At 42.7% G+C, this 23,924-nt stretch overlaps 4 protein-coding genes across 4 annotated transcripts; all 4 read left to right on the forward strand.

Annotated features, from left to right (window-relative positions):
* The first annotated feature begins 865 nt into the window (after positions 1-865).
* On the forward strand, positions 866-2,737 carry LOC105924450 (putative gustatory receptor clone PTE03). The gene has a single exon (XM_012860281.3). It carries the CDS (start codon positions 985-987, stop codon positions 1,927-1,929), a length of 945 nt encoding a protein of 314 aa, XP_012715735.2. The 5' UTR covers positions 866-984; the 3' UTR covers positions 1,930-2,737.
* A 3,192-nt stretch (positions 2,738-5,929) lies between these two features.
* On the forward strand, positions 5,930-7,282 carry LOC118563618 (olfactory receptor 1500-like). The gene has a single exon (XM_036138702.1). The coding sequence runs from the start codon at positions 6,049-6,051 to the stop codon at positions 6,988-6,990; it is 942 nt and encodes a 313-aa protein (XP_035994595.1). The 5' UTR covers positions 5,930-6,048; the 3' UTR covers positions 6,991-7,282.
* Positions 7,283-10,772: 3,490 nt separating this feature from the next.
* Positions 10,773-12,241, forward strand: LOC105924451 (putative gustatory receptor clone PTE03). The gene is made up of 2 exons (XM_012860282.3): positions 10,773-10,830; positions 10,946-12,241. The coding sequence occupies exon 2, from the start codon at positions 11,157-11,159 to the stop codon at positions 12,099-12,101; it is 945 nt and encodes a 314-aa protein (XP_012715736.2). The 5' UTR covers positions 10,773-10,830; positions 10,946-11,156; the 3' UTR covers positions 12,102-12,241.
* Positions 12,242-19,586: 7,345 nt separating this feature from the next.
* LOC118563619 (olfactory receptor 6N2-like) lies at positions 19,587-20,812 on the forward strand. The gene has a single exon (XM_036138703.1). The coding sequence runs from the start codon at positions 19,609-19,611 to the stop codon at positions 20,554-20,556; it is 948 nt and encodes a 315-aa protein (XP_035994596.1). The 5' UTR covers positions 19,587-19,608; the 3' UTR covers positions 20,557-20,812.
* Positions 20,813-23,924: the final 3,112 nt, after the last annotated feature.

Here is a 23,924-nt window from a genome sequence, read left to right on the forward strand (position 1 = left end):
TCTACTTTCACCCTGCTCTTAAGTATTCTACAAACCTAGTCACAAAGTGACGACAAGATCTATGTATCATCTACATTTTAAATCGACCCACTACCATTCAATTCACTTCAGTTCAGTTTATATATATACCATAGACTCACAAACAATGTTGTCTGAAGGTACTTGACAAGACAAAAAGATACAACTTCTATATAAACATAGAAAACATAAATTCAGTCTGATCATATGGAAAGATTCAAAGTCAAATATATATCTTCTGTTTCAACTTTATTTACAAATACAGTCAAGTTTAATTAATTATAACAACTGTTAAAAAGGTTTTCTGTCTCAGGAAATCCAGTCAGTTATGGCAAATCGCTGACTTTGCAGCAATCCCTCATACTGACAATCACATGGCAACAGCCAGACCGTTCTGTCAGGAGGAACAAACCAAATGTTCAGCAAACTATTATGAGACGATCGAGGAAGGATATGTTTCATTCAAGTCAAACAGTTTAAAGGCAATTTTAACAAATACTATACTTTACTATGAATAATCTTCGGAGCTTATAGTAAGTAATGAAGAGAGCAACTGTCTTTGTATTATGGCATTAAGAAAAATCATTCTGGTGTTCATTGCTGACCAAAAATATGAAAAGCTTAGTCTAATTTGGTGTCAATTAGCCACGAAGAAAAAACTGTTGTGTGTTTTTATTCAATGTATTTAAAAACTGAGTTTCAAATGTGTTTGTACATAAATAGTTAAACACCTGCATTAATTTCCTGTACTTAGGCTCTGGAGATAAACTGAACTGTGATTGGTGACACTGAAGGACTCAACAAGGGTTAAAAGGGGACTCACGCAGACTTTTCTTCCGGACAGGGAGTCATTTGTTGCAGGCTCCACATCTCATCAGTTTGACTCTGCATCACACATTCATGGAAAGAGCAGAATCAAGGATTGACAGAAAGAAGTGCTCTGAAGGTTTGTTGAGAGACTGGTGAATGATGATCAATGCAAGCATGATAGGTTCATTCACCTTGTTGGGATTGAAGGACACTACAGCAAAGTACCGCCTGATGCTTTTTGCTCTGACCCTGCTGTGTTACACTGTGATAATACTTGTGAATGTGGCTCTTATTGCTACTATCATATTAGAGGAAAAACTTCATAAACCCATGTACATCTTCCTGTGTAACCTGTGTTTTAACAGTCTTTATGGGACGGCTGCTTTTCACCCTAAATTTCTCTTTGATCTGTTATCCGGCACTCAAGTCATTTCTTACGCTGGTTGCCTGCTGCAGGTCTATTTCATCTACTCCTATGCAACTACGGACTTCTCCATTCTCGCTGTGATGTCGTATGATCGATATTTGGCCATTTGCCGCCCTCTGGAGTATCATTCCATCATGACCAAGCAAAGAGTTATTTTACTGGTGTGTTTCTCCAGACTGGTGCCAATGATCTGTCAAGCTGTTGTGATGATTATGACCGCCAAACTGACTTTATGTGGTTTCCAGATAGAAAAACTGTACTGTGATAATTGGTCCATCCTTAAGCTTTCATGTTATTCAATAATATTAAATAATATTGTTGGATATATTGTCATACTACTGTATACTGGCCATGGACTGTTTGTTTTGTGTTCCTACATACAGTTGGTGAAGTTTTCTTTAAAGTATCCACAACGTAGGAGGAAGTTTTTGCAGACATGTGCACCTCATTTAATTTGTCTGATCAACGTCTTAGTCACTCTTCTTTTCGATGTCATGTATGCTCGGTACGGATCCGAATCAATGCCGCAGAGTTTAAAGAACTTCATGGCAATTCAGTTCCTGATAATTCCCCCAATGCTTAACCCGATTCTTTATGGTCTGAATTTAACTCAAGTTCGCAACAGTTGCTTAAGAATATGTAAGTGCAAAAAGCAGATGGAGGGATCAGGATAATGGCCTCCCCTTTGAGAGAAAATGTGTGAAAATATTTGTCTGAGATCCCAAAAGTGCGAAGGTGATGCAATTTCTTCATGCCTTAAGTGTTTGCAGTAGCTCTTTTTTCATTAAGTTGTTAAATGGTGTTGTAGAGCCCTGCTTTTTCACGCCACAAATTTGAGGTTTTTTTTCAAAAGAGGGTTTTCTGGTATTTGTTCACACAATAAGTCAATATTCCAACATATTAAACAGGAAATGTCGGTGAAATGTTACCCCTCTAAATAACAACAGAAATAAACTAGGATATTACTGAATAGCTATAAAATCATGAGGGATGAGTAAAACATTTTAAACTTTAGTGTTTTTACTTGCCGTTGTGTTAAATAATAAAACTGGTATGAAAAATATCAAATGAAAACAAAAAAGTGTAACTGGAAAAAAGGCTGGTGTGTTAATACAAATACCTAAAACACAGCAGAAAACTCTTTTAAGCATTTATAGTGACTATTTTTCACTATGGATGTCAAACAGAAAACATTTGTATGTTTTGCTTCTTCAGATTTATATTCTTAGTTAAGAAACAAATTAATTCCTTCATTTCAAGCCCACGCGACACTCATGACAACTTATTTGCCGTGGAGCATTTAACACTTTTAACATCAGAAACGGCCCAGTCCTGTACTATACCCTTGACTTCTGCATGAATGCCATTGTAATTTCTGCTCAATGTTGCTGCTGAAGTTATCATGCTCAGAAATGAGTGAGCATCCAGGGAAAAGATGTTACTCTAAAGTCTCTCCATTGTTTTCTGTATTAATGCTACATTCAAAATGGGACTCTTGCTAAGATGTTGAATAAAGACTCCTTTTTTGCTGAAAACAGTCTGATGCTCTTTGTTGACTTGTTTAATCACAAAACACATGATGATGCCTATCTGCAGCCAACAATGGGCAAGAGGTGGGGTACGCCCTGGAACGGTCACCAGTCCATCACAGGGACATATAGAGACACACAGGACAAACTATCATGCACACACACAGCTAAGGGAAATTTGGAGATCCCCAGTCATATTATTTGGACTGATGGCGGAAGCCAGGGTACCCGGAAATAATCCATCCATGCACCAAAAGTCCATATGTGCTCTTGGCACCAGGACACTCTAGGCCGTAGTTCAATGATCGACTTTGTTGTCGTTTCATCTGATCTGCGACCGCATGTCTTGGACACGCAGGTGAAGAGAGGGACGGAGCTCTCCATCGACCACTACCAGGTGGTAAATTGGCTCCCACGGTGGGGGAGGAAGCCGGTCAGACCTGGAAGGCCCAAACTTATTGTGAGGTTTTGCTGGGAACGTCTGGCAGAGTCCCCCGTGAGACGGAGCTTTAACTCCCAATGCCGGGAGAGCTTTGAACATGTCCTAAGCGAGGCGGGGGACATTGAGTCTGAGTGGACCATGTTCCGCGCCTCTATTGTTAAGCCGATTAGTCGGAGCTGTGGCATCAAGGTTGTCAGCGTATGTCACAGCAGCAACCCCCGAACACGCTGGTGGACACCAGCGGTGAGGGAAGCTGTCAAACTGAAGAAGGAGTCTTATCGGGTTTTATTGCCCTGTGGGACTCCGGAAGCAGCTGATATGTACCGGCAGTCAAAGCGGCAGGCAGCTTCAGAACCAGAATCAGAATCAGAAATACTTTAATAATCCCAGAGGGAAATTACAGTTCCAGTAATACCATTCATCACATACATCACAAACATTTTGGGGGAACGATTGACTGAGGTCTTGCTGCCGAGGACCCCGTCTGACGCGATTTCCATAGGGCGCTTCGTTTAACTATGTGGAAAGGTAGGAGCAACATTTGGGGAGGGAGAGGGGGAAAAAAAGACATATTTCACACTTTATCCTATTCATGATGATCATTATCGTCATCATTATTTAAAGAGGACTTTAACACCTAGTCGGAGGTGAAAAAAGTGCTGAACATTAAGAAATACATTAGATAACAGATAACATTAAATAAAATGACTAAGCTAAACACTCAACTATGTAAAAAAACTTGATATAAAACATAATATAATTTATAATAATCTAATAATTTACACTACATTCAGTCATTCACCCATTCACGCACACCCTGATGTGATAAGCTACATTGTAGCCACAGCTGCCCTGGGGCAGACTGACAGAAGCGAGGCTGATATACATCAGCCCTATCGAGCCCTCTGACCATCGTTAGCAGGTAATTCGGGTGAAGTGTGTTGTGCAATTACACACTGTTTAAATTTATTAATGTTTAATAAATAACTCTCTGTCTGTTAGATATTGTCCGGTGAATATCAGCTTTAGAGCTGATATCAGGTAAATAGTTAAAAGGGATGATTCGAGCACTGGCATTCTATTAACAGCATGCTCCGCACACATATAGAATAAGAGTGACAACTTCTCTTCAAGTTCAAGAATTTATTAACATAAATAAAATTAACATCCAGAGAACATCACTGTATAGTGCTGTTTATCTGAACTAACACTATATTTCAATCAGCAAATCCTCTCTACGAGGCTTGTGAAACTTAACTACAATTACCAAGCCAAATGAAGATAAAAAGGAGCTAATGAACTTTTTACATACAAAAGAAACAAAGGGAAAAATAAAGTGGTTGATTGTCATCATCAGAATAATTCAATGAATCCTGGTTCACTGCAGATCTGAGTTAAAGACCAAATGTTCATCTTAAACAATGTGGAATTAGGCTAAATTAGCTTAACTAATTCAGAATAACATTTGGTATTTGTTTTAACCCATTCACAATGCAAATCCTGAGTTAAACAAAACATTATTTGATGAAATAACATTTTAAACAATGATTTTCTCGGTAATCATCAGTAAACTTCTGGAACGCTCGATTTTATTATGCGATTATACCTCCGGGAGGCTAGGGGTCACTGTAGCAATCGGTCGCTAAAATCGACTAAAGTTATGCAAAACACCTTTAAATCGACATTAATATTCCATATTAATGCGGCAATAATGCTCACAGCATTAATCGCAGTAATGATAGTGGAGTGAAGCAAAACAAACCTTGTGTTTGAAATCGTAGTCGTGCATCCGGGAAGAGCGGAAGTTATCGGGTAGCTAGTAGCATTTATGCTAGTGGACAGCGCTAACTTTAAAAAGCTTCTGCTTTATTTTAGGCGTAATGTGTGGACCGGATAAGACAAACACCAATATCCCAACAATGTATAAAACCCTTGTGGAGATAACGTTTGTTATAACCATAAAACACACTCGCATTACATTGGCAATGACATATTTTGAAGAATGCTAACGGGAGCTACCCTGTAAGCTCCACGTGTTTCAAAAACATTGTGAAAACGCATTAAATAAACTTCTAATTAACCCATTTAACTTTCCATGTTTATTTCTCTGCCAAACCTATCGGTGCCTCTGTGCCACTTAGGTTCACTTTGGGCATCCAAGGGATAGCAGTACTCCAGGAAAAGCAGCGGGCATGCAGCTCTGCGGCTTGCCAAAACACGGTCGGAGTACGCAGATCCGGGTCATAGTCAGGTCCCCGGCATGCGAAACTCAGCCCAGATTCTGCTCTCAGCTTGGGTAACTTCGTTCTGAGCTGGCTGTTCTGTTCAGAGCGGGTAATTGAGTAGGGACAAACTACCCAGCTCCTGTGCCACTATCACCCCAATAGGTATATCAGAAGTGTCCTAATCGTTTCACAACGGTAGCCCCGGAATAATAAAGCCTTAGTTATAATAAGGCAGATTATTATTTTCTTACCATTTTTAGCACAAGTTAAGGTACGTTTTGTGTCTTTTTATTTAATGCATTTAAAAACTGAGTTTCAAATGTGTTTGTACACAAATAGTTTACCACCTGCTGCACTATTTTTCTGCATTAATTTCCTGTACTTAGGCTCTGGAGATAAACTGAACTGTGATTGGTGACACTGAAGGACTCAACAAGGGTTAAAAGGGGACTCACGCAGACTTTTTTCCGGACAGGGAGTGATTTGTTGCAGACTCCACATCTCATCAGTTTGACTCTGCATCACACATTCATGGAAAGAGCAGAATCAAGGATTGACAGAGAAAAGTGCTCTGAAGGTTTGTTGAGAGACTGGTGAATGATGATCAATGCAACCATGATAGGTTCATTCACCTTGTTGGGATTGAAGGACACTACAGCAAAGTACCGCCTGATGCTTTTTGCTCTGACCCTGCTGTGTTACACTGTGATAATACTTGTGAATGTGGCTCTTATTGCTACTATCATATTAGAGGAAAAACTTCATAAACCCATGTACATCTTCCTGTGTAATCTGTGTTTTAACAGTCTTTATGGGACGGCTGCTTTTCACCCTAAATTTCTCTTTGATCTGTTATCCGGCACTCAAGTCATTTCTTACGCTAGTTGCCTGCTGCAGGTCTATTTCATCTACTCCTATGCAACTACGGACTTCTCCATTCTCGCTGTGATGTCGTATGATCGATATTTGGCCATTTGCCACCCTCTGGAGTATCATTCCATCATGACCAAACAAAGAGTTATTTTACTGGTGTGTTTCTCCAGACTGGTGCCAATGATCTGTCAAGCTGTTGCGATGATTATGACAGCCAAACTGACTTTATGTGGTTTCCAGATAGACAAACTATACTGCGATAACTGGTCCATCCTTAAGCTTTCATGTTATTCAATAATGTTAAATAATATTGTTGGATATATTGTCATACTACTGTATACTGGCCATGCTCTGTTTGTTTTGTGTTCCTACGTGCAGTTGGTGAAGTTCTCTTTAAAGTATCCACAACGTAGGAGGAAGTTCTTGCAGACATGCGTACCTCATTTAATTTGTCTGATCAACGTCTTAGTCACTCTTCTTTTCGACGTCATGTACGCTCGGTACGGATCCGAATCAATGCCGCAGAGTTTAAAGAACTTCATGGCAATTCAGTTCCTGATAATCCCCCCAATGCTTAACCCGATCCTTTATGGGCTGAATTTAACTCAAGTTCGCAACAGTTGCTTGAGAATATGTAAGTGCAAAAAGCAGATGGGGGGATCATGATAAGGTTGGCTTTCCATTTGAGAGAAAATATGTATGAAAATATTTGTCTGAGAAACCAAAACTGTAAAGCTGATGCAATTTCTTCATGCCTTAAGTGTTTGCAGTAGCTCTTTTTTCATTAAGTTGTTAAATGGTGTTGTAGAGCCCTGCTTTTTCACACCACAAATTTGATTTTTTTCAAAAGAGGGTTTTCTGGTATTTGTTCACAATATTCCAACATATTAAACAGGAAATGTGGGTCAAATGTTACCCCTCTAAATAACAGAAATAAACTGGGATATTACTGAATAGCTATAAAATCATGAGGGATGAGTAAAAATTTTTAAACTTTTGTGTTTTTACTTGGTGTTGTGTTAAATAGTAAAACTGGTATGAAAAATATCAAATGAAAACAAAAAAGTGTAACTGGAAAAAAGGCTGGTTTGTTAATATAAATGCCTAAAACACAGCAGAAAACTCTTAAGCATTTATAGTGACTATTTTTCACTATGGACGTCAAACTGATCACATTTGTATGTTTTTCTTCTTCATATTTATATTCTTAGTTAAGAAACAAATTAATTCCTTTATTTCAAGCCCACACGACACTCATGACAACTTATTTGCTGTGGAGCATTTAACACTTTTAACATCAGAAACAGCCCAGTCCTGTACTATACCCTTGACTTCTGCATGAATGCCATTGTAATTTCTGCTCAATGTTGCTACTGAAGTTATCATGCTCAGAAATGAGTGAGCATCCAGGGGAAAGATGTTGCTCTAAAGTCTCTCCATTGTTTTCTGTATTAATGCTACATTCAAAATGGGATTCTTGCTAAGATATGTTGAATAAAGACTGCTTTTTTGCTGAAAACAGTCTGGTGCTCTTTCTGTTGGACTTGTTTAATCGCAAAACACATGATGATGCCTATCTCCAGCCCACAATGGGCAAGAGGCGGGGTACGCCCTGGAACGGTCACCAGTCCATCACAGGGACATATAGAGACACACAGGACAAACTATCATGCACACACACAGCTAAGGGAAATTTGGAGATCCCCAGGTCATATTATTTGGACTGATGGAGGAAGCCAGGGAAATAATCCATGCATGCACCAGAAGTCCATATGTGCTCTTGGCACGAGGACACCCTAGGCCGTAGTTCAATGATCAACTTTGTTGTCGTTTCATCTGATCTGCGACCGCATGTCTTGGACACTTGGGTGAAGAGAGGGGTGGACCACTCCATCGACCACTACCTGGTGGTAAATTGGTTCCAACGGTGGGGGAGGAAGCCGGTGTGACCTGGCAGGCCCAAACTTATTGTGAGGTTTTGCTGGGAATGTCTGGCAGAGTCCCCCGTGAGACGGAGCTTTAACTACCAATGCCGGGAGAGCTTTGAACATGTCCTAAGCGAGGCGGGGCACATTAAGCATGAGTGGACCTTGTTCCACGCCTCTATTGTTGAGCCGGCTAGTCGGAGCTGTGGCCACAAGGTTGTCAGCGTATGTCACAGCAGCAACCCTTGAACACGCTGGTGGACACCAGCGGTGAGGGAAGCTGTCAAACTGAAGAAGGAGTCTTATCGGGCTTTATTGCCCTGTGGGACTCCGGAAGCAGCTAATATGTACCGGCAGTCAAAGCGGCAGGCAGCTTCAGAATCAGAATCAGAATCAGAAATACTTTAATAATCCCAGAGGGAAATTACAGTTCCAGTAATACCATTCATCACATACATCACAAACATTTCGGGGGAAGCGAGGCTGATATACATCAGCACCATCGGGCCCTCTGACTACCGTCAACAGGCAATTCGGGTGAAATGTGTTGTGCAATTACACACTGTTTAAATTTATTTAATGTTTAATAAATAACTCTCTGTCTGTTAGATATTGCCCGGTGAATATCCCCTCTAGAGCTGATATCAGGTCAATAGTTAAAAGGGATGATTCGAGCCTGGCATTCTATTAACAGCAAACTTAACATAAATAAAATTAACATCTAGAGAACATCACTGTATAGTGCTGTTTATCTGAATTAACAATATATTTCAATCAACAAATCCTCTCTACGAGGCTAGTGAAACTTAACTAAAATTACCAAGCCAAATGAAGATAAAAAGAAGCTAAGAAACTTTTTACACACAAAAGAAACAAAAGACAAAATAAAGTGGTTGATCGTCATCATCAGCATCATCAGAATAATTCAGTGAATCCTGGTTCACTGCAGATCTGAGTTAAAGACCCAATGTTCATCTTAAACAATGTGGAATGAGGCTAAATTAGCTTAACTAATTCAGAACAACATTTGGTATTTGTTTTAACCCATTCACAATGCAAATCCTGAGTTAAACAAAACATTATTTGATGAAATAACATTTTAAAGAATGATTTTCTCGGTAATCATCAGTAAACTTCTTGAACGCTTGATTTATTATGCGATTACACCTCCGGGAGGCTAGGGGTCACTGTAGCAATCGGTCGCTAAAATCGACTAAAGTTATACAAAACACCTTTAAATCGACAGTAATATTCCATATTAATGCGGCAATAGTGCTCATAGCATTAATCCCATTAACAATAGTGGAGTGAAGCAAAACAAACCTTGTGTTTGAAATTGTAGTTGTGCATCCGGGAAGAGCGGAAGTTATCGGGTAGCTAGTAGCATTTATGCTAGCGGACAGCGCTAACTTTAAAAAGCTTCTGCTTTATTTTAGGCGTAATGTGTGGACTGGATAACACAAACACCAATTTCCCAACAATGTATAAAACCCTTGTGGAGATAACTTTTGTTATAACCATAAAACACACTCGTTTTACATTGGCAATGACATATTTTGAAGAATGCTAACTGGAGCTACCCTGTAAGCTCCACGTGTTTCAAAAACATTGTGAAAACGCATTAAATAAACTTCTAATTAACCCATTTAACTTTCCATGTTTATTTCTCTGCCAAACCTATCTGTGCCAGTTAGGTTCACTTTGGGCATCCAAGGGATAGCAGTACTCCAGGAAAAGCAGCGGGCATGCAGCTCTGCGGCTTGCCAAAACGCGGTCGGAGTACGCGGATCTGGGTCGTAGTCAGGTCCCCGGCATGCAAAACTCAGCCCAGATTCTGCTCTCAGCTTGGGTAACTTCGTTCTGAGCTGGCTGTTTTGGCTCCGTCTGGAGTCCGTTTCCTGCAACAAATGAGGAAGCAAAACAAAGCAGGTTTTGCCATGGACGGATTCATTACTCCGGTGTCTGACGCAGAAGTTAAGACTGCAGACTTAACTCTGATTTGGCTGGCAGTACTCCGGTGCCAGTCAGGCCCTCTGCTCCACAGAGGACAAATTTCCCCCTCTTGTCGCTTCATTGAAGCGGTGGCAAATGAGTTTCACAGAAAGCAGATTTTACTCAGCTTGTGAGCCTTAAGCCCCATGCGGCCCACATGGCTGGCTGGTCTCCCCAGCCAGCGTGGACGCTCTCCCTGAGAGTCCCAGACAAGAAGTGAAGAGAGTGAGGTGAAGTCTGGCTTCATAGCAGACACCCTGCTGAGAGAGGCTGTCTCTGCGTGGATGTGTGAAATTCCTTTGCTTACAACTCATTTTGATTTGTCCTCATGTTACATGTTGTTCCCAAATCAATTTGATTTTTGTCCATGGCTAGATGGCACAACAAGTGTCTTGCCCAAGGACACAATGACAGACAGTCAGAGTGGGTAATTAAGTGGGGACAAACTACCCAGCTCCTGCACCGCTATCACCCCAATAGGTATATCGGTAGTGTCCTAATCGTTTCACAACGGTAGCCCCGGAATAATAAAGCTTTTGTTATAATAAGGCAGATTTTTATTTTCTTACCATTTTTAGCACAAGTTAAGGTAAGTTTTGTGTCTTTTTATACAATGTATTTAAAAACTGAGTTTCAAATGTGTTTGTACATAAATAGTTTAAAACCTGCTACACTATTTTCCTGCATTTGTTTCCTGTACTTAGACTCTGGAGATAAACTGAACTGTGATTGGTGACACTGAAGGACTCAACAAGGGTTAAAAGGGGACTCACGCAGACTTTTTTCCGGACAGGGAGTCATTTGTTGCAGGCTCCACATCTCATCAGTTTGACTCTGCATCGCACATTCATGGAAAGAGCAGAATCAAGGATTGACAGAAAGAAGTGCTCTGAAGGTTTGTTGAGAAACAGGTGAATGATGATCAATGCAACCATGATAGGTTCATTCACCTTGTTGGGATTGAAGGACACTACAGCAAAGTACCGCCTGATGCTTTTTGCTCTGACCTTGCTGTGTTACACTGTGATAATACTTGTGAATGTGGCTCTTATTGCTACTATCATATTAGAGGAAAAACTTCATAAACCCATGTACATCTTCCTGTGTAATCTGTGTTTTAACAGTCTTTATGGGACGGCTGCTTTTCACCCTAAATTTCTCTTTGATCTGTTATCCGGCACTCAAGTCATTTCTTACGCTGGTTGCCTGCTGCAGGTCTTTTTCATCTACTCATATGCAGCAACGGACTTCTCCATTCTCGCTGTGATGTCGTATGATCGATATTTGGCCATTTGCCACCCTCTGGAGTATCATTCCATCATGACTAAACAAAGAGTAATTTTACTGGTGTGTTTCTCCAGACTGGTGCCATTGATCAGTCAAGCTGTTGTGATGATTATGACCTCCAAACTGACTTTATGTGGTTTCCAGATAGACAAACTATACTGTGATAACTGGTCCATCCTTAAGCTTTCATGTTATTCAATAACATTAAATAATATTGTTGGATTTATTTTCATACTTGTGTATACTGGCAATGCTCTGTTTGTTTTGTGTTCCTACATACAGTTGGTGAAGTTTTTTTTAAAGTATCCACAACGCAGGAGGAAGTTCTTGCAGACATGCCTACCTCATTTAATTTGTCTGATCAACGTCTCGGTTACTCTTCTTTTCGACCTCATGTACGCTCGGTACGGATCCGAATCAATGCCGCAGAGTTTAAAGAACTTCATGGCAATTCAGTTCCTGATAATCCCCCCAATGCTTAACCCGATCCTTTATGGTCTGAATTTAACTCAAGTTCGCAACAGTTGCTTGAGAATATGTAAGTGCAAAAAGCAGATGGGAGGAGCAGGATAATAGCCTCCCCTTTGAGAGAAAATATGTATGAAAATGTTTGAGAAACCAAAAATGCAGAGGTGATGCAATTTCCACATGCATAATATGTATATGTGCCTTCACTGTTTGGAGTAGTTCTTTCTTCACTGAGTGTGTTTGAAATGATGTTTGTCAGTGCATTTGCACATCATGTATTTGTTTTTTCTGGAAACAGCAGCAATTGTCTACAGAGATGAAAATATTTATTATGAGGTATATATTTAGTTTTTTTTTCTCACAATTTTTGTTAATTTTAAATTTTTTCCTATTCTAATCTTGTTTGAAAAATGCATATAGAAAATCGAAAAAATCAAAGAAGATTTAACCAAAATTCGTGCTAGAGCTCTTTCAGTCTACAGAGGTTCTTTTGTTGTTGTTGTTGTTTTTTTGTTTTTTTTTTTGGGGGGGGGGGGGGGGGGGGGGGGGGGGGGGTATAGGTCAAATCCTACCCCTTTAAATGATGAAAGAAATGTCATATTACTGGACAGCTATACGATAATGACAGATAGGTAAAATATTTTCACCTTACTGTTTTTATCTGATGTTGGATTAAATAGTAAAACTGGCACAAAAAACTGATGAAAACAAAAAAAGTGTAACAGGAAAAAAATGCAGATTTGTTAATAAAAATACCTAAAACACAATTGAAAGCTTATAATGTTTAACATTTAATGTAACAGTTTTTTCACTACCAATTTCAAGCAGATCACATGCTTTTTTTCTTCAGTGTTATATTCTTGGGTTAATAAACAAATTAATTCCTTCATTTCAAGCCCACATGCCACTCATGATAGCTAATTTGCCATGGAGTATTTAACATTGTTAACATTAGAAACAACCCGGAACTGTACTGTCCCCTTGTCTTCTAAAGTTGTCAAGCTCAGAAAAGAGGGAGCATACTTGGAAAAAATGTTGCTGTAAAGTATCATTATTATTTTCTGTATTAACACTACATTCAACATCAGACTCTTGCTAAGGTATATTGAATAAAAACAGACTGATGCTCTTACTGTTGGACTAGTTTGATCACAAAACATATTTCAGGTACTGAATAGTCCATCCAAGATACCACACCAGTCAGAAAACTGAAAGCTGCCCATTGAAATAAATAACAAGGCCGTTTTTGGTTCAAAAAAGGTTTTGGAGGCATGCATGCAACTCAAAAATTATGATATCTTTACACATTAAATAATTCAGTGATTATAATTTTATCTGCATGCTTCCATTTGCCTGTCACTTTGCTGCTGATACACCTGAATTTCCCCTTTAGGAGCACCCATCCATCCATCCATCCATCCATCCATTGTGCATACGTATACTTATGAGTGCGGGGGGCCTGCTACTATCTCCAGGGGTCAGTGGATGAGAAGTAGGGTACACCCATCACAGGGACACACAGGACAAACTATCATGCACACACACACTCGGAGCTTAGGTTAATATGGAGATAATCAGTCATGTTTTAGGTTGTTGGAGGAAACAGGAGCACCCAGAAAGACCCAATGCATGCACCAGGAGAACATACAAAGGAGCTAAGGAACAATGAAGGCTATTTCTAGTCCATTCAAATTCACTTGACTCAAGTGAAAACTCATATATAAAATAAATGTATTACATATTTCAATTATTTGAATGCTCACGTATTCAAGTGTTGCCACAGCAAGTCATTGTAACATAGACTTTTACATAGACAGGATATTTCTGTGTACAGAACGTTGGCCAAAGCCTGTTGTTCTTAAATGTGCTATATAAATAAATTTGATTTGATATGATAGACTTGGCAAAGTCCATGTCTATTTTTGATACAGAAAAGTTGGCAAACTGAAAAGCATGCGCTGTATATTCAGGACAGTACTCCATAATTGGTCAGAGATCCTTTTGCATGAAATATTCCCTCAGTGCACCCTGGAATGGAGGCAACCAGCCTGTGGCTTTGCTGAGGTGTAATGGGACCCCAGGTTGCTTTGATAATGGGCTTCAGCTTGATTGCATTGGCTCTGTGGGGTTTTGGTCTTATGGCTTCATTATGTAAGCAGTTATTTTAAATTACCTCTACTTGTATACTTTTTTCTATATAGTGAAATGTCTGAGTTAAACTAAACATTTTTAATTTTTAGAAGAAATTTTTAGAAATTTTTAATTTTATCTCCAACGTTCACTAGGTTTTATTTATAATGATTTACTTATATTTTTACTCTTACCGTTACTCGTCTTTGCTGTGCAGATTAGCGGCAGAGCGCACAACACTGACTGCTGGATGTGGAGCTAAAGCCACCCCCAGGAGTTGCTCACCAACCTTGAGCCTTACCAGGTCTGTTGAAAACCAGCATGAGTGGAATAGAGAGAACCCAAACCGAGCAGAGACGGACGGGCGAATTAGAGCAAGTGCAGTGTAAAACCATTCAGTACGTAGTTAAGGATTTATATGACCTCAGTTTCTCTTTACTATACTATACACACAAGGTTTCTCTTTAAGTAGGTGTAGATGTCAGGCCACTCAACTGGAGGTAATCTTGTCAGATTGTTCATCCATTTAGTGAATCTGTTTGGGTCAACCAATCTGATTCCTTCTCTTATAGTTAACTTTTTAAATAACAATCTCAGAAAGTGAGTAACCTTACATTTTCAGATAGATTCAGATTTTCTACAGCCATTGTTTAAAAAACAAGCTAACAAAACTTGCTAGCTACCGTTGTTGAAGTGATCCGGGGAATCTTTCTGCCTCCAGCTATGCCCAGCCCACACAAATGTGTTTGCTTTTTATGTTTTATAATAAGATAGATATTCAAAAGGGACTTAAAGAAACAAATTTATTTTATCCACAGACTGAGAGGCAACATTGTCCCTGATTAGCTGTTTTTGTGGCTTGATTCAGATTTTGACAGGGGAGACCGGAGAGACATCACCACAGGTAAGAGTGCTAATCTCAGTCTCTAACTCAGTAGAGGTTTCAGGGGCAAAGACATGAAGTAAATCTGTATTCTAGACATGGTCATACACAGAGAGACGGGCCAGGGCAAGCAAATCTATGAATAAGGCTTCCAGGAGACAGGCACTTGGTCGAGGTCCATATAACTGAAGACAATAAGAAGTCCGATGGGCAAGACGAGATACAGCAATCCAGGGACAAAAAAAAGGAAATCCAAGAACAATAAAAAACTTGAGATCTTAGCTGGACATCTACTCACCAAGGGCTTTCAATAATCTGGCAGCATGAGGCTGTGGGAACCCAGTATATAAAGACAGGTGAACAGGTGCAGGCTGTGAATTTGATCATACAGCGGGACGGAGCTCACAGGCCAGTGAAGTGAAATAATTAACAAGGTGCTGTAGGAGAGTAAGTAAGCGAGGAGATGTCATGGTACAGCTTTGTCTGCTGCACCATGCACATTTCAGGGCACCTTTCACCCTCCACACCTTGTTCTCCTCTCCACCTCAGTAATCATCTACACCTGTCAGTCACTAATCAGCCAGCACTCAGCACACCTGTCAGCCTCCCTATTTAAGCTCCCTGCATTCAGTCCTCTTCTGTCTGTTGGTTCTGTTGGTTCTGATTACTTCTGCTTATTCCTGCTACCTCTGCCAACTCTGGTCACCGGTGGTCGCCTCATCTAGTCTTGTCCAGCTTGAAGGCCCGTCATCTCCGCCTGCCTGCTGTGGATCTGGTTCTGTTTCCACACCGGTTCTGCAAGTATTCTCCATTCTGCTGTGCTTCTGGTTCTGCTGCCTCCGTGCCCTGGCTCCATCCCGCTTGCCAGTTCCTGCCTTCACCATCCTCCTGCTTCAGCTCAGCACAGACTCTTGGTTCCTTCCTTCACTATCCACAAAACTTCAATAAACTGTTAAACTAAACTCTGCTGTGGTTGTGTTCGGGTTCAGTAAACAAATCATGACAGAACGAACCAACCCCATGAACCCGACACCCACACAGAGCCTCCATGCAGGAGCTGGTGGGAGAGATCTTGCTCCCCTCTCGGGAAACAGCGCAGCGGAACAGCTCATAGCCCAGTCCCGGGATTGTTTGGAGATCCTCGCCTCGCGCAGTCTACCTTCGAGGCAGCTGGGCGCGGTGGCTCAGGTTCGGAAGCTGTGGAAGAGTCAGGGTGAGCTCCTTCCCCTCTTCGAAACTACGGGGCTGATGGAGGAGCTGGAGTGGATACACAAGGCTGCTTTTGCTCAGCTCTTCGGCAGAACGCCTCCTCCCCGACCCTCCACTCCTGCCGCTTCCACCGCTGCTGCTGCCGAGTCCGCCTCAGCTCCCGCCATGGATCCAGCCTCAGCTCATCTCGCTCCTGCCGCTGCTACGGTTCCTGCCGCTGCTGTAGCTCCTGCCGATGCTGCCCCCACTACCTCATCACTAGCAGCAGCCACTCTCTCGCCGCCCGGCTCCTCTCGGCGGAGACGCCAGGCTCGTCGATGCCAGAACACACCCACTGCTCAACCTGAGGCTAAGCTGGTTGGCACAACTGTGATCCCTCCACTTGGAGCTGACGTCACCTCCACGTCCCTGGTGAGTCAGTTTGACGGCGTTGCGGCTGCCCCAGCGAGCCAGAGCAGAAGCCGTTTCGTTCCCCGTCGTCTCTGTCACCACCTCCACGACACTCAGCTGGCTCCTCGGGTGAAGCCTTTAGCTGCTGCTCCCAGCGCTGCTGCCTCTGTCTCCTCCACGTCAGTTGCTCCTGCTGCATCTGCTGATCCGACCGCTGCTGCTGCTAAGCCCGCCATAGTCTCTGCCTCAGCTCCCGTTGCCTCATCGTCGGCGGAAACCTCAACCCCGCCGCCCGGTCCCTCCCGGCACAGAAGCCGAGGCCGCCGGCAAAGGACCTCCCTCCATGTCCAGCCAGACACTGCCACGGCTGCCGCACCAACTGGAGCTGACGTCACCTCTCTTCCCCTGGTGAGTCAGCCGGATACAGTTGCTGCCGCTACTCAGGATAGTCCAGCTAGAGCACCCCGGATCCATGAGACCCAGTTATGGGATTTCTTTTACGGGGATAGGGAGGACCTGTTTCTTGCTCAGCTCTCAGCCAAAGACCCAGATCCTGCTCAGCTCGCAGTCAAAGACCCAGATCCTGCTCAGCTTGCAGCCAAAGACCCAGATCCTGCTCAGCTCGCAGCCAAAGACCCAGATCCTGCTCAGCTCGCAGCCAAAGACCCAGATTCTGCTCAGCGCGCAGCCAAAGACCCAGATCCTTCTCAGCCTGCAGCAAAAGACTCTGTCCCTGCTCAGCCCGCAGCAAAAGACCCAGTTCCTGCCCGGCCTGCAGCCCAGGACCCAGTTTCTACCCAGCCGGCCACAGAAGACTCTGCTCCAGCTGCGCCAACTACATCAGGGGTTTTGGCACCGCTGTCCGTCTTGGGAGTCCCTGTTGCTGTGGTTTCAGAGTACGCCAGCCCGGCGCCCGACGTGAGTACAGAGCACGCCAGCCCGGCGTCCGACATAGGTGCAGAGCACGCCATTCCGGCGTCCGACGCGGAGGATGAGCACGCCATTCCGGTGTCCATCGCGGGGACCCAGGAGGGTCCGCCGCCCGCCGTTGACGCAGGGACCCAGGGGGGTCCATCGCCCATCATCGACGCGGAGACCCAGGCGGGTCCTCCGTTGACGCGGGGACCCAGGGGGGTCCACTGTCCACCGTTGACGCTCGGACCCAGGAGGGTCCACCGCCTGCCATCGATGCGGGGACCCAGGAGGGTCCACTGCCCGCCAGACACGCTGGTACCCAAGAGGGTCCACTGCCCGCCAGACACGCTGGTACCCAAGAGGGTCCACCGCCCGTCAGAGACGCTGGGACCCTGGGGGGTCCACTGCCTCCTGTAACCTGTAGCCAGGCGGTTCCTTTAGCCTGTAGCCAGGCGGTTCCTTTAGCCTGTAGCCCAGTGTTTCCTGTAGCCTGTAGCCCGGGGCCTCCTGAAGCCTGTAGCCCGGGGCCTCCTGAAGCCTGCAGCCCGGGGCCTCCTGAAGCCTGTAGCCCGGGGTCTCCTGAAGCCTGTAGCCCGGGGCCTCCTGAAGCCTGCAGCCCAGGGCCTCCTGAAGCCTGCAGCCCGGGGCCTCCTGAAGCCTGTAGCCCGGGGCCTCCTGAAGCCTGTAGCCCGGGGCCTCCTGAAGCCTGTAGCCCGGGGCCTCCTGAAGCCTGTAGCGCGGGGCCTCCTGAAGCCTGTAGCGCGGGGCCTCCTGAAGCCTGTAGCACGGGGCCTCCTGAAGCCTGTAGCGCGGGGCCTCCTGAAGCCTGTAGCCCGGCGCCCTCTGTAGCTTGTAGCCCTGTGGCCTCTGTAGCTTGAAGCCCTGTGGCCTCTGTAGCTTGTAGCCCTGTGGACTCTGTAGCTTGTAGCCTTGTGATCGCCATAGCCTGTAGCCTTGTGATCTCCGTAGCCTGTAGCCTTGTGATCTCCGTAGCCTGTAGCCTTGTGACCTCCGTAGCCTGTAGCCTTGTGACCTCTATAGCCTGTAGTCTTGCGACCTCTGTAGCCTGTAGTCTTGCGACTGCTGTAGTCTGTAGTCCTGCGACCTCCGTAGCCTGTGGCCCTACGCCGCCCTTAGTTGGTAGCCGCCTCTCCTCCAGGGTACTCTTCCCCCGCTGGCCATGCCAGACCCTGACGCTTCGTCGGGGTCGCCCACCGCAACGGCCATGTCTAGCTCAGTCTCGTCGGGGTTGCCCTCCGCGACGCCCACGTCTGGCTCTGCCACGTCTGGCTCTGCCACGTCGTGGTCGCCCACCGCAACGCCCATGTCTAGTTCAGTCTTGTCGGGGTCACCCACTGCGACGCCCGCGTCTGACTCTGCCTCGTCGGGGTCGCCCACCGCGACGCCTGCTTCTGACTCTGCCTCGTCTGGGTCGCCCACCACAATGCCCTCATCTGGTGCTGCTCCGCCGCTGAGGTCGCCCACCAGAGGTCCTTCCTCCTGTGCATCTAGTGCCTAACCAGGCTGTCCTTTGTTCGCTCCATTGGGGTACATTTGTGTTTTTGTATCTTTTGTTTTTTGGACTATTGCCCACCGTCCAGTGCCTCCCTCCACCCACCCTGGGTGGGTAGTTTTTTTGTTGGATTTGGAAACCCGTACAGTGTATTCCTGGCTTTAGGGAAAATTTCTTTTAGAAGCCAATGTTAACTTTTGTGTTAAAATTGGACCAATGTTGCTGAAAGAGAAAGTTTTTTTTTTTTTTAAATCTTACCACTTTTAGTTGTTAGGTTCTAAAATCTACATAAAATAGTAAACAAATAAAAAATAATAAATCACAGCGCTCACTCAAACGCAATAGGGAAAAGAAGCTTTTAAAAAAGGTTAAATACTCTTTTTTTCTCCATCAGAAAATGATCAAAGCACAAACTTGTGACAGTTTTTTTTTATTCAAATTTCAAATTGCCAAGCCCACCTGAGAACAAGGTGGAGCAAGAGGGAGGTCCTCACCGATTCAGCTTTAAGCGCTTATCTTCCTTCAACAGGTGTGCAGACAATGAGGTAGTCTTCACCCAATTTAGCAGCCAAATGAATACTACGTCTGCTGTTGTCCTTTTTTCACTGTCAGGCTTCAACACAACGGCCAGCTTCAGAGACACAATATTCTCTCTTACTCTACTATGTTATTGTCTGATTTTACTAGTAAATGTTGCTCTCATTTTAACAATTATTTTGCATCAGAGCCTGCATGAACCCATGTATATTATTCTGTGTAACCTGTGTATAAATGCGCTTTATGGGACTGGAGGCTTTTACCCTAAATTCATTTATGATTTGTTATCTAACAGTCACGTCATACCCTATGCAGGATGCCTTTTACAAATCTATATTATTTATTCTTATGCAATGATTGACTACTCTATTTTAGTGCTAATGGCTTATGATAGATATGTGGCTATTTGCAGACCACTGGCCTACCACTCTGTCATGACTGTGCAAAGGACTTTAGCTTTGGTTTGTTTGTGCTGGCTGGTTCCTCTTTGGTGTATGCTGCTGGTCGTAGGCCTAACATCAGCTCTTACGTTATGCGGTTCCCACATAGACAAACTGTACTGTGAGAACTGGTCCATTGTTAAACTGTCTTGTGGTTCAACAAAAGCAAACGACATAGTTGGACTCATCGTCATTGCCTTTTATTTTGTTCACGTTCTTTACATCGCCTGCTCGTACGTCCAGCTGATAAAGTCAGCGCTGAACTCCAAAGAAGGAAGAGGAAAGTTTATGCAGACGTGCGTGCCACATCTCATGTGTCTGTTTAACGTCACAACTGCTTTGCTTTTTGATCTCATGTACACGAGGTACGGATCATCATCTGTGCCGCAGAGTTTAAGGAACTTCATGGCCGTGCAGTTTCTCATATTCCCACCAATTCTGAACCCAGTTATTTACGGACTGATCCTGACAAAGATTAGAAGAACGTTGATACATTTGTGTGCGGCGGCGTATCGAGAATTCAAACTTAGAAGCACTGTCTGAAACATATATTCTGAACCTACAGTGCGAAAGGTTCTGCAGACAAGGTTTAGGAAGTGTAGAACTTGTCTTCATAATTTTCCAGATCTGGATACATTTATAAAAAAGTCAAACGACTTTGAAAACTAATAACAACGAGGATGGAATTGGAATGTGTTGTTTTGAATCTGTCTAAATGACGAGATTGAAATGAGTATTTAAATCCAGCATAAATTGGATCTTTTTTTTTCTGGTAAAGTGTGTTTTGTAACATTTTTTCTGTGAACCAGTTCTCTATCAATAAAATGACTTGAAATTGTTTCCAAATTGAAAAGGTTTCCCAATTGTATTTTTTGAAATTAGGTTTAAGAATTGTTTTTTTGATAAGTAAAAAAAATATATATTTTTTTTGATTTGTCACATTATAACTTGAATTGTTGTTAAATGTAGTGCTCAGTTTTGTCTTATCTAAAGCCCACGTTTGAAAAAACTTACATTTTATTTATTTATTTATTTATTTGACACACTTAGATCAGGGTTTTAAACTGGATCCATGGTACTTACACTGGTTCTGGTTTAGATAGTAAAGCATGGGTACTGCTGATTTTTGGACTTGTATAATCAGAACAAAAATAAATTAAATAAATCAGTTTTTAGTGTCAGATAGTTTAGTCCAAATCTAGAGCTCTGAGTGTTGGATATGAAGCGGTTCAAAGTTTGTCCCTTTAGCAGACCGCTGGATCAGAGGCCGACCACAACATCATGACTTAGACTTAGACAACTTTATTTGTCATTTTGTATGTACAGAATGCGTACAGAACGAAATTTCGTTGCATACAGCTTGTAAATTGCAGTAAAAATTAAATTACAGTATAAGCTGCAGCAGTGATTTATAAGTAAACAATTTAAATGTAGACAATGCAGGAGAAGTCACAGTGTACAGGTGAGTATTTTTAAAACCATTTGTATGTGCAGAATCATGTTTGTCTGTCTTGTGCTCATCTTGTGTGCGGTTCTGCTCGTCCACAAAACTTGACAGGTCCAAACTGCAGCAAACAATTACAGCTGCATAGAGGATCATCACGTCTGACCTTTCATCTATTCATGACCTGCACAGGTTTAGGGCCAGTAAAAGGTCTGTTGAAGTAGTTGTGTGCTTATCCTGGTCACTTGTTATTCAGGCATTTACCTTCAGGTTGGCGCTACAGAGCACCAATAGGTCAAATCTTACCCCTTTAAATTATGAAAAAAATTTCATATTACTGGAAAGCTATAAGATGATGACAGGTAAAATATTTTCACCTTACTGTTTTTATCTGATGTTGGGTTAAATAGTAAAACTGGCACAAAACAACTGATGAAAACAAAAAAAGTGTAACAGAAATAAAATGCAGATTTGTTAATAAAAATACCTAAAACACAATCAAAAGCTTATCATTTTTAACATTTATTGTAACAGTTTTTTCACTATCAATTTTAAGCAGATCACATTAGAAACAACCCGGAACTGTACTGTCCCCTTGTCTTCTAAAGTTGTCATGCTCAGAAAAGAGGGAGCATGCTTGGAAAAATTTTTGCTGTAAAGTGTCATTATTATTTTCTGTATTAACACTACATTCAACATGGGACTCTTGCTAAAGTATATTGAATAAAAACAGTCTGATGCTCCTACTGTTGGACTAGTTTGTCCACAAAACATATTTCAGGTACAGAATAGTCCATCCAAGATACCACACCAGTCAGAAACGTGAAAGCTGCCCTTTGAAATAAATAATAAGGCTGTTTTTGGTTCAAAAAAGGTTTTGGAGGCATGCGTGCAACTCAAAAGATTATGATATCTTATTAAATAAATACATAAAATAATTCAGCAATTATAATTTTATCTGCATGTTTTCATTTGCCTGTCACTTTGCTGCTGATACACCTGAATTTCCCCCCTTAGGAGCATCCATCCATTGTGCATACGTATATTTATGAGTGCGGGGGGCCTGCTACTATCTCCAGGGGTCAGTGGATGAGAAGCAGGGTACACCCATCACAGAAAAAGCTAGAGACACACAGAACAAACTACACACACTCGCAGCTTAGGCTAATATGAAGATAATCAGTCATGTTTTAGGTTGTTGGAGGAAACCGCAGCACCCAGAAAGACCCAATGCATGCACCAGAAACTAAGGAACAATGAAGGCTATTTCTAGTCTATTCAAGTTCCCTTGACTCAAGTGAAAACTCATATACAATATAAATGTATTACATATTTCAAATATCTGAATGAATTCGGTTGCTCACGTATTTAGTTGTTGCCACAGCAAGTCATTACAACATAGACTTTTACATAGACAAGATCTTTCTGTGTACAGAACGTTGGCCGAAGCCTGTTGTTCTTAAATGTGCTATATAAATAAATTAGATTTGATATGATAGACTTGGCAACGTCTATGTCTATTTCTGATACAGAAAAGTTGGCCAGCTGAAAAGTATGCGCTGTATATTCAGGACAGTACTCCATAATAGCTGGGTTTCAGTCACGTGATGATTATGACGCGGCCAGGGGGCGCGATTTCAGATGGAGGGCAGGACGTCTATGAAGTTAGCGTAAACATGGAGGACACCGTTACCGAGAGCCCGTATTGTATGGAGTTAGAGCCTGTTTCAAGACATAGATACAAGGAGTTGATTGACAGATATGTTGGGCGTGACCCGTACCTCATGAAGATGAGTGAGTTTTTGGTGTACCTTAAAGATTTGCCAACAGTGGAGGCCGTTGACATAACAAACTATCTGGTCCTTCAGACATCGTATTACACCAAACAGCAAATAAAGGCCTATAAAAGTATGGAGGCATATAACTTCTTTGTCAGCAGGTGAGTCCACAACCTCGGCACCAAACGTCTCCACGACAATCATCGTTTAGTCTTCGCCAGGGTGAGTGTTTGTTCTTATATTGTTTTGTGTGTTAAAAGATGCTAGCATTAGCAGTAGCAGCTATAATGTCAGCTATAATGTCAACGATCATGCAACACATCTTAACAACAACGATCCAACATAGCCTCTGCACATTCCGACGACATTCATCCTCTTCTCTCGTTGAAGAGATGCTTCTGATTTGGGCTTAGTTTTTTGGTAACCGAGGTTGACCGTCGGAGCCCAGTCTACCGACTCAACGTCACCCAAAGCGCTAGGACAGCCTAAACAGTCCCAATGGAGTCCATATTAGACTACCGGTAACTTATTAATCATTACTAAGTAAATGAGCATTTAACAACAACCTTATGCTATATGAACACAACCACAAAAACAAGTTAGCTAGCTAACATAACGTTATAGCTTACCTCCGACGAAGTGGTCGGAGGTAAGCTATAACGTTATGTTAGCTATGTTAGCAGCGCGTA

Source organism: Fundulus heteroclitus, chromosome 7 (assembly GCF_011125445.2).
Source record: "Fundulus heteroclitus isolate FHET01 chromosome 7, MU-UCD_Fhet_4.1, whole genome shotgun sequence".
Taxonomy (NCBI): Eukaryota; Metazoa; Chordata; class Actinopteri; order Cyprinodontiformes; family Fundulidae; genus Fundulus; species Fundulus heteroclitus.

Bases quoted from the DNA above. Each gene is read 5' to 3' on its own strand.
- LOC105924450 (XM_012860281.3), top strand. From the start codon at position 985: ATGATGATCAATGCAAGCATGATAGGTTCATTCACCTTGTTGGGATTG.
- LOC105924451 (XM_012860282.3), top strand. From the start codon at position 11,157: ATGATGATCAATGCAACCATGATAGGTTCATTCACCTTGTTGGGATTG.
- LOC118563618 (XM_036138702.1), top strand. From the start codon at position 6,049: ATGATGATCAATGCAACCATGATAGGTTCATTCACCTTGTTGGGATTG.
- LOC118563619 (XM_036138703.1), top strand. From the start codon at position 19,609: ATGAATACTACGTCTGCTGTTGTCCTTTTTTCACTGTCAGGCTTCAAC.